General features: G+C 48.8%; 1 protein-coding gene across 1 annotated transcript in view; it reads left to right on the top strand.

The window, feature by feature from the left end:
• LOC121298153 (interleukin-17 receptor C-like) overlaps window positions 1-10,000 on the top strand; it is a 23,440-nt gene that overhangs the window by 9,807 nt on the left and 3,633 nt on the right. Inside the window, exons 3-15 of the mRNA XM_041225047.1 lie at window positions 1,182-1,334; window positions 1,526-1,681; window positions 2,551-2,654; window positions 2,763-2,871; window positions 3,105-3,149; window positions 3,269-3,408; window positions 3,927-3,986; window positions 4,947-5,010; window positions 5,330-5,520; window positions 5,776-5,826; window positions 7,622-7,673; window positions 8,050-8,183; window positions 9,920-9,973. Of these exons, the coding sequence (XP_041080981.1) occupies window positions 1,182-1,334; window positions 1,526-1,681; window positions 2,551-2,654; window positions 2,763-2,871; window positions 3,105-3,149; window positions 3,269-3,408; window positions 3,927-3,986; window positions 4,947-5,010; window positions 5,330-5,520; window positions 5,776-5,826; window positions 7,622-7,673; window positions 8,050-8,183; window positions 9,920-9,973 (1,313 nt within the window). The remainder of the gene's footprint in view (window positions 1-1,181; window positions 1,335-1,525; window positions 1,682-2,550; window positions 2,655-2,762; window positions 2,872-3,104; window positions 3,150-3,268; window positions 3,409-3,926; window positions 3,987-4,946; window positions 5,011-5,329; window positions 5,521-5,775; window positions 5,827-7,621; window positions 7,674-8,049; window positions 8,184-9,919; window positions 9,974-10,000) is intronic.

Genomic DNA, 10,000 nt, shown 5'->3' with positions numbered 1-10,000 from the left:
TCATAATAAACATGTACAAAATTCAGAAGAAAAAGCCATGCAATAATGAAGCATTGCTTGATGTTTCCTAACAATCGACCTGTGTTTGTGTCTGCTTGTCTGTCTGTCTGTCTGTTTGTACGTGTGTTTATCTGTGTGTCTTTGTATGTCTGTCTATCTGCCTGTCTCTGTGTGTTTGTGTTTGTGTCTATCTGCATATGTGTGTTTTCCTGTGTTTGTCTCTGTCTGTGTGTGTGTGTGTGTGTGTGTGTCTCTGTGTGTCAGAGTCTACTGCATGTCAACAGTCTACAATGTGTGTGTTTTCACTGTGTGTGTCTCCCCCTACACAACACATAAGAGACGCCCACACATAGACCCAACAGAGAAAGATACGCCCACACCAGAACCCACAAGTTCTCTGCGGGTGTGTCCCCCGGACAGATAACAGTGAGACGCACACACAGACACCCACAGAGACAGAGACGCACACACAGAGACAGAGACACCACACATAGACAGTATCTGCGTGTGTGTTTTCCTGTGTGTGTCTCTGTCTCTGGTGTGTCTCTGGGTGTGTGTGTCTCTGTCTCTGCGTGTGTGTCTCCGGGTGTCTCTGTCTCTGCGTGTGTGTCTCCGGGTGTCTCTGTCTCTGCGTGTGTGTCTCCGGGTGTCTCTGTCTCTGCGTGTGTGTCTCCGGGTGTCTCTGTCTCTGCGTGTGTGTCTCCGGGTGTCTCTGTCTCTGCGTGTGTGTCTCTGGGTGTCTCTGTCTCTGCGTGTGTGTCTCTGTCTGTGTCTACGTACACACAGAGTGCCTGTGTGTGTCTCTGTCTCTGCGTGTGTGTCTCTGGGTGTCTCTGTCTCTGCGTGTGTGTTTTCCTGTGTGTGTCTCTGTCTCTGCGGGTGTGTCTCTGGGTGTCTGTGTCTCTGTCTCTGCGTGTGTGTCTCTGGGTGTCTCTGTCTCTGCGTGTGTGTTTTCCTGTGTGTGTCTCTGTCTCTGCATGTGTGTCTCCGGGTGTCTCTGTCTCTGCGTGTGTGTCTCTGGGTGTCTCTGTCTCTGCGTGTGTGTTTGTGTGTGTCTCTGTCTCTGCATGTGTGTCTCTGGGTGTCTCTGTCTCTGCATGTGTGTCTCTGTGTGTCTCTGTTTCTGCGGGTTTGTCTCTTGGTGTCTCTGTCTCTGCGGGTGTGTCTCTGTGTTCCTGCAGTGCTCTCGAAGCTCTCCCCCCCCGGCAGTGTGCTGTCTCCCCCCAGCAGTGTGCTGCTTCCCATCCTCATGGACTCTGAGACCCTGCTGTGCTGCCAGAGAGACGGGGACTGCCAGCCCTGCCTGCGGGTTCGGATCAGCATGTCCATCACAGGTACAAGAACACCTCTTACAAGAGAGCACTGGAAAACAGGGCCTGTGTGAGCAACGTCACTGCAGCTTCAACCCCGTACCAACACTGACATATACAACAGTGCATGCATCTGTCCATCTCTCTGGTATCTATCAGCCTGTCTGTCCTGGCCACTAGTCTCTTCTCTGATCTCTGTGGTCTGTTTCTCCCAGGTCCTCCGGGCGCAGAGGGGGAGGGATCAGGCGGGGCGGGGCTAGATGACGCCTTCTCGGATGACTCTGACCTAGAGCAAGACGAGGAAGTGGAGGGGGAGGAGGGGGACAGTGGATTGAGGAGGGGCAGTGTGCCCCCAGAGCCGTCTCACACTGGTGAGAGAGAACACAGTGTTCATTGCTGTTTATTTTGTTTCCACATTTTAGTAAATTTGTCAAAAACATAAATATATGTTGTGTGTTGCTGATGCATTGTGTGTGTGTGTTGCTGATGCATTGTGTGTGTGTGCTGCTGATGCATTGTGTGTGTGTGTTGCTGATGCATTGTGTGTGTGTGTTGCTGATGCATTGTGTGTGTGTGTGTTGCTGATGCATTGTGTGTGTGTGTTGCTGATGCATTGTGTGTGTGTGTTGCTGATGCATTGTGTGTGTGTGTTGCTGATGCATTGTGTGTGTGTGTTGCTGATGCATTGTGTGTGTGTGTTGCTGTTGCATTGTGTGTGTGTGTTGCTGATGCATTGTGTGTGTGTGTGCTGCTGATGCATTGTGTGTGTGTGTTGCTGATGCATTGTGTGTGTGTGTTGCTGATGCATTGTGTGTGTGTGTTGCTGATGCATTGTGTGTGTGTGTTGCTGATGCATTGTGTGTGTGTGTTGCTGATGCATTGTGTGTGTGTGTTGCTGATGCATTGTGTGTGTGTGTTGCTGATGCATTGTGTGTGTGTGTTGCTGATGCATTGTGTGTGTGTTGCTGATGCATGCTGATGCATTGTGTGTGTGTGCTGCTGATGCATTGTGTGTGTGTGCTGCTGATGCATTGTGTGTGTGTGTGTTGCTGTTGCATTGTGTGTGTGTGTTGCTGATGCATTGTCTGTGTGTGCTGCAGATTCAGTGTGTGTGTGTTGCTGATGCATGCTGATGCATTGTGTGTGTGTGTTGCTGTTGCATTGTGTGTGTGTGTTGCTGCATGTTGCTAGCGTGTGTATGTTGATGTGCCTTATTGACATGTGTGTTCTGTGTTCCCAGCTCCCCTCAGGGCCACAGTGATGGTGTGTGTGGTCACTCCCCCCAGTACTGGACAATGGCTGAGAGTCACCCTGACCAGCAACTCCACTGCGCCAGGGCCTGTGGTGAGGAGTGGAGAGGCGAGGGGAGGAAGTTGTCTGTCTATCTGTCTCTCTCTCCTCTCCCTCTCTCTCTGTCTCTCTGACCGCTCCTCTCTCTCTTTATCTCTGCAGGGCACTGTTCAGCTGGACTCTGTCCCAGTGCCAGTGGGCAGTGAGGTGCGACTGACAGCTCTCTCTCAGTACCAGGGCAGCTCTTTCGAGCTGATACACAGTGTGCCAGGTATGTGAGCCCCTTTTACCTGAACCCCTTTTACCTGAACCCCTTTACCTGAACCCCTTTACCTGAACTCCTTTTATCTGAAACACCCCTTATTTGAATCATAGGTGTGTCCTCCAACATGTTTCCCTGTTATACTCTCCTCTCCCAGTGCAGTGTGTATCTGAGGGTGTCTATATTCCTCTCCCAGTGCAGTGTGTATCTGAAGGGTGACTGTTTGTGTTCCTCTCCCCCAGGCTGTTCCCATCGTGACCTGCAGAGGACAGTAAAGCGCTGCGCTGGTGAGTCTTTGAGTTCATTGGTCACCCTGTTTTCTCAGTTGGTTCCAGGTCTTAATTTTATTAAAAATGTGCAGCCCCTTGTACCTTTTTTTTGATTGGCTGGCCTGTCCTTGCTTCAGTCCCCACAGTAAACACCACCATAGACTGGGAGAGGGGCGTGGCCAAGCTGCGATTGGACGGGACCGATCGAAGCCACACCCATGCGATGGTGTGCCTGATGCAAAGAATAGGGGAGCGGTGCCAAGCAAGCTGGAGACTGGTACGAGAGAGCAGTCTGTCTGCCTGCCTGTGTCTCTGTGTGTCTAACTGTGTGTGCAGTGTGCAGTGTGTAGCGAGTGTGTGCAGTGTGTAGTGAGTGTAGTGAGTGTGTGCAGTGTGTAGTGATTGTGTGCAGTGTGTACTGTGTGTGTGAGTGTGTACTGTGTGTGTAGATTGTGTGCAGTGTGCAGTGTGTAGTGAGTGTGTACTGTGTGTAGTGAGTGTGTGTATTGAATGTAGTGTGTGCAGTGTGTACTGTGTGTAGTGAGTGTGTGCAGTGTGTACTGTGTGTAGTGATTGTGTGCAGTGTGTAGGGCGTATGTGTGCAGTGTGTAGTGAGTGTAGTGCGTGTGTGCAGTGTGTATTGAGTGTAGTGAGTGTGTGCAGTGTGCACTGTGTGTGTGTGTGTGTGTGTGCAGTGTGCACTGTGTACTGTGTGTAGTGATTGTGTGCAGTGTGTAGTGTACTGTGTGTGTAATGAGTGTCTGGTATACTGACATCTCTACCCTTGTCTTGCAGAACCACACTCAGGTGCAGCACATCCCTTTCAGAGACATCACCCCCTGTCTGTGCTTCCAGGTACTGCATCAGAAATATTTTTTCTTCAAAAGCATCAAGGAGACAAAGTTCAGCAATTAGCAGCCTGATCCTTGTTCCAGCGCTGAGCTTCAATACAGATACTGTGCCGTGAATTCAGCGCTAAATGAACAGAACTGTTTAAGAAGTAATGCCTCTCTCTCTCTCTCCCTCTCTCCCTCTCTCTCTCCCTCTCGCCCTCCCTTCCTCTCTCCTCTCCCTCTCCCTCTCTCTCTCCCTCTCGCCCTCCCTCTCTCCCTCCCTCTTGCTCTCTCTCCCTCTCCTTCTCTCTCCCTCCCTCCCTCTCTCCCACCCTCCCTCTCCCTCTCTCTCTCCCTCCCTCCCTCTCTCCCTTTCTCCCTCTCCCCCTCCCTCTCTCTCCCCGCTCTGAGAGAGAAGGATGTCTCGCTCCCTCTCCTCCCTCTCTTCGGAGTGGTTCTCCTCTCCCTCTTCTCTCTCTCTCTCTCTCTCTCTCCCTCTCTCTCTCTCTCTCTCTCTCACCCTCCCTCTCTCCCTCCCTCTGGCTCTCTCTCCCTCTCCTTCTCTCCCTTTCTCCCTCCCTCTCTCTCCCTCTCCCTCTCTCTCCTCTCTCTCTCCCTCTCTCCTCTCTCTCTCCCTCTCTCTCTCCCCTCTCTCCCTCTCCCTCCCTCTCTCCCTCTCCCTCTCTCCCTCTCCTCGCTCCCTCTCTCTCTTTCTCTCTCTCTCTCTCTCTCTCCCTCTCTCCCTTTCTCTCCCTGGCTGCAATATTATACTGCACTGAGATTTCTGCTACCTTTCTTTTCTGCTCACCCCCTTTCATCGAGAACCCTCCTTCTCTTTCTGCAGCGTGAGAGAATGTTTTCTTGTCTCAGATGTTCTTTATATTTTCGTATGGTGCAGGACACATGGGGGGGGGGGGGGGGGGTGTTGGTGTTTGCCAGTTTCAGTTTGTGGTCACTCATCCTGTCTCTTTCTCTCTCTCAGTACTACTGGTGCGGGATTCATGATGCTGTGCGCAGACAGAGCTGCCCCTTTTCAAACCACACGGGTGAGTGGGGATGGAGGGGCCTCATATTCTAATTTAAACAATTTAAAAACAAGTCCATTGGCTGATTTCTCATCTATGATTTTTAACCTAGTCTAAAGGGCCGGTGATCATACTGTTACTGTCAATTAGAGGCACAGACATTGTTTTTAAAAGCCTCGCACACTTGTTTTGATTGCTAGGTATTTAATAGTGTGTAGATTGCACATGGTGGTTGAAAGTGCATTTTGAAGTGGTTTCTTGACTCTGTGGAGAATGGGAGTGTCTGCAGAGCTGTGCTGATGCACCTTGCTCTAACCAGCTCCTGTGTGTGTCTCTGCAGAGTTCCAGGAGAATGTGTGGCGCAATAGCTCTCTGACGGTTACCAGAACAGTGACCCTGCTGCATGGAACAGCGCTGTCCTGGCTCTTCACTGCCCCCTGCAGAGTGGAGGCTGAAGTGTGGCTGTGCTGGTGGTCCGGCAAGGGGGGCTCCGAGTGCCGGGAGATCCAGGGCTCCAGGAAGCGACTCGAGGTAATAGGGTGGGTCTGCACTGCAGCTGTCAGTCAGTCCATACACATAAGTCTGTCTGTCGCTTTGTCTCTTAGTATAGGTCTTTATGTTTGTCTGTGTACACGTCTGACTGTGTCTGTCAGTCTGGGTTTTCTGTCTGTCTGGGTTTTTCTGTCTGTCTGGGTTTTCTGTCTGTCTCTGTTTTCTGTCTGTCTTTCCTGTCTGCCTGTTTTCTATCTGTCTGTGTGTAACCAGGTGTGTTTCTGTCTCTTCTAGAAACAGGGAGAATTCCTCAATGTGGATCCTCACCCCTCCCTCTGTGTGCAGGTAACTCACTCCTGTTCACTCATTCCCACTCATTTACACACCCTCACACTCACTACCACACACATTCACTCATTTACACACCCTCACACTCACTACCGCACACATTCACTCATTTACACACACTCACACTCACTACCGCACACATTCACTCATTTACACACCCTCACACTCACTACCGCACACATTCACTCATTTACACACCCTCACACTCACTACCGCACACATTCACTCATTTACACACCCTCACACTCACTGCCGCACACATGCACTCATTTACACACCCTCACACTCACTACCGCACACATTCACTCATTTACACACCCTCACACTCACTACCGCACACATTCACTCATTTACACACCCTCACACTCACTACCGCACACATTCACTCATTTACACACCCTCACACTCACTACCGCACACATTCACTCATTTACACACCCTCACACTCACTACCGCACACATTCACTCATTTACACACCCTCACACTCACTACCGCACACATTCACTCATTTACACACCCTCACACTCACTACCGCACACATTCACTCATTTACACACCCTCACACTCACTACCGCACACATTCACTCATTTACACACCCTCACACTCACTACCGCACACATTCACTCATTTACACACCCTCACACTCACTACCGCACACATTCACTCATTTACACACCCTCTCAATCACTACCGCACACATTCACTCATTTACACACCCTCACACTCACTACCGCACACATTCACTCATTTACACACCCTCACACTCACTACCGCACACATTCACTCATTTACACACCCTCTCAATCACTACCGCACACATTCACTCATTTACACACCCTCACACTCAGTACCGCACACATTCACTCATTTACACACCCTCTCACTCACTACCGCACACATTCACTCATTTACACACCCTCACACTCACTACCGCACACATTCACTCATTTACACACCCTCACACTCACTACCGCACACATTCACTCATTTACACACCCTCTCACTCACTACCGCACACATTCACTCATTTACACACCCTCACACTCACTACCGCACACATTCACTCATTTACACACCCTCACACTCACTACCGCACACATTCACTCATTTACACACCCTCACACTCACTACCGCACACATTCACTCATTTACACACCCTCACACTCACTACCGCACACATTCACTCATTTACACACCCTCACACTCACTACCGCACACATTCACTCATTTACACACCCTCACACTCACTACCGCACACATTCACTCATTTACACACCCTCACACTCACTACCGCACACATTCACTCATTTACACACCCTCACACTCACTACCGCACACATTCACTCATTTACACACCCTCACACTCACTACCGCACACATTCACTCATTTACACACCCTCACACTCACTACCGCACACATTCACTCATTTACACACCCTCTCAATCACTACCGCACACATTCACTCATTTACACACCCTCACACTCACTACCGCACACATTCACTCATTTACACACCCTCTCACTCACTACCGCACACATTCACTCATTTACACACCCTCACACTCACTACTGCACACATTCACTCATTTACACACACTCACACTCACTACCGCACACATTCACTCATTTACACACCCTCACACTCACTCACACTCACTATCACACCCTCACACTCACTATCACACACACACACTTATTCACACGCTCACACTCACTAGTGTTGCAGTGTTATTGATACATCTAGGGGCGTGTGTGTATTTGAACTCCCTTTGTCTGTATATCTGTCCAGGCGCAGGTGCCGGGCATGGGGCAGATCTTAGACCATCAGTGCCCCTTCGCTGGTGAGTGCTTTGTCTGTCTGCAGCCTCGAGAGGGTGACCAGCTACAAGAAGCACATTCAACAAAGAAAGACTGCATTTACATATGAACAGCAAACAAGGAAGAGCACATTGAATAAGAAAGAACGAACGAAAGAGAAAGAGAAGGAATTGTTGTTACTGTATAAAGAAAGAGAAATCAAAAAGATAGAAAAAGAAAAGAAAAAAGAAAAGAATTCAGCTTATCTTGTTTCTCACTGTAAAACAAGTAAGGAAGAACGACAGCATGAGCAGAGAAAGAAAGAAAGAAAGAAAGAAAGAAAGAGAAAGTCAGGCAGAGTGTGGGTCAGTCTGGGGTCCTGCTCTTTAGCTGTCTCACTGCTGCTTGTCCCTTCCCCAGCATCTGATCCCCAATGGACTGTCAACCCATCTCTGAGAGGACAGACATTGACCGTCAAGCTGTCCCACAACAGCACCCCTGTGTCCCTGTGCAAGAGGACAGGTCCAAACTGTACACTTGTCAACACCAGCCAGGTAGGGTCACTGGATTTCACTGTGCTGTAACAGGCATGTAGCATGCACGCCTGCACAGAATGTTTACATATGCTAGGCCCTTGTTTACTCTGTGCTGTGATGAAAAGGCATAAGAGTCATACATGGTCAATAAAGCATGCTATGATCTCACTTTATGTTATTACCCATATAAAAGTTTCCCAAGTAAAGGCACAGTAAAGTGTAATAAATCGCAGTGGAAGCACAGTAAAACATAGGCTAGCCAGACCATTGTAAAGGAGAGCCTCTTATCCAGTGGAGATGACTCTGGAGAGGACGTTGTTTATTTTGTAAAGGAGAGTCTCTTATCCAGTGGAGATGACTCTGGAGAGGACGCTGTGTATTTTGTAAAGGAGAGCCTCTTATCCAGTGGAGATGACTCTGGAGAGGACGTTGTGTATTTTGTAAAGGAGAGCCTCTTATCCAGTGGAGATGACTCTGGAGAGGACGTTATGTATTTTGTAAAGGAGAGCCTCTTATCCAGTGGAGATGACTCTGGAGAGGACGTTATGTATTTTGTAAAGGAGAGCCTCTTATCCAGTGGAGATGACTCTGGAGAGGACGTTATGTATTTTGTAAAGGAGAGCCTCTTATCCAGTGGAGATGACTCTGGAGAGGACGTTATGTATTTTGTAAAGGAGAGCCTCTTATCCAGTGGAGATGACTCTGGAGAGGATGTTGTGTATTTTTTGAAGGAGAGCCTCTTATCCAGTGGAGATGACTCTGGAGAGGATGTTGTGTATTTTTTGAAGGAGAGCCTCTTATCCAGTGGAGATGACTCTGGAGAGGACGTTATGTATTTTGTAAAGGAGAGCCTCTTATCCAGTGGAGATGACTCTGGAGAGGACGTTGTGTATTTTGTAAAGGAGAGCCTCTTATCCAGTGGAGATGACTCTGGAGAGGATGTTGTGTATTTTTTGAAGGAGAGCCTCTTATCCAGTGGAGATGACTCTGGAGAGGACGTTATGTATTTTGTAAAGGAGAGCCTCTTATCCAGTGGAGATGACTCTGGAGAGGATGTTGTGTATTTTGTAAAGGAGAGCCTCTTATCCAGTGGAGATGACTCTGGAGAGGACGTTGTGTATTTTGTAAAGGAGAGCCTCTTATCCAGTGGAGATGACTCTGGAGAGGATGTTGTGTATTTTTTGAAGGAGAGCCTCTTATCCAGTGGAGATGACTCTGGAGAGGACGTTGTGTATTTTGTAAAGGAGAGTCTCTTATCCAGTGGAGATGACTCTGGAGAGGATGTTGTGTATTTTGTAAAGGAGAGCCTCTTATCCAGTGGAGATGACTCTGGAGAGGACGTTATATATTTTGTAAAGGAGAGCCTCTTATCCAGTGGAGATGACTCTGGAGAGGATGTTGTGTATTTTTTGAAGGAGAGCCTCTTATCCAGTGGAGATGACTCTGGAGAGGACGTTATGTATTTTGTAAAGGAGAGCCTCTTATCCAGTGGAGATGACTCTGGAGAGGATGTTGTGTATTTTGTAAAGGAGAGCCTCTTATCCAGTGGAGATGACTCTGGAGAGGACGTTGTGTATTTTGTAAAGGAGAGTCTCTTATCCAGTGGAGATGACTCTGGAGAGGACGTTGTGTATTTTGTAAAGGAGAGTCTCTTATCCAGTGGAGATGACTCTGGAGAGGACGTTGTGTATTTAGTAAAGCTTGTGATTCATACCTGTGTGTTTGATTTTTCTGTGCTGTTGTTTTTTCCTCAGACTGGCTATTGGGAGCTGCAGCTTCATGACCCGGGTTCGAGTGACTGTCTGGAGGTCAGCCAGCAATCAGCTTCATACTAA

The sequence above is a fragment of the Polyodon spathula genome, chromosome 23 (genome assembly GCF_017654505.1).
Source record: "Polyodon spathula isolate WHYD16114869_AA chromosome 23, ASM1765450v1, whole genome shotgun sequence".
NCBI classification, from domain to species: domain Eukaryota; kingdom Metazoa; phylum Chordata; class Actinopteri; order Acipenseriformes; family Polyodontidae; genus Polyodon; species Polyodon spathula.
This window is presented reverse-complemented; position numbering and strand designations above follow the sequence as displayed.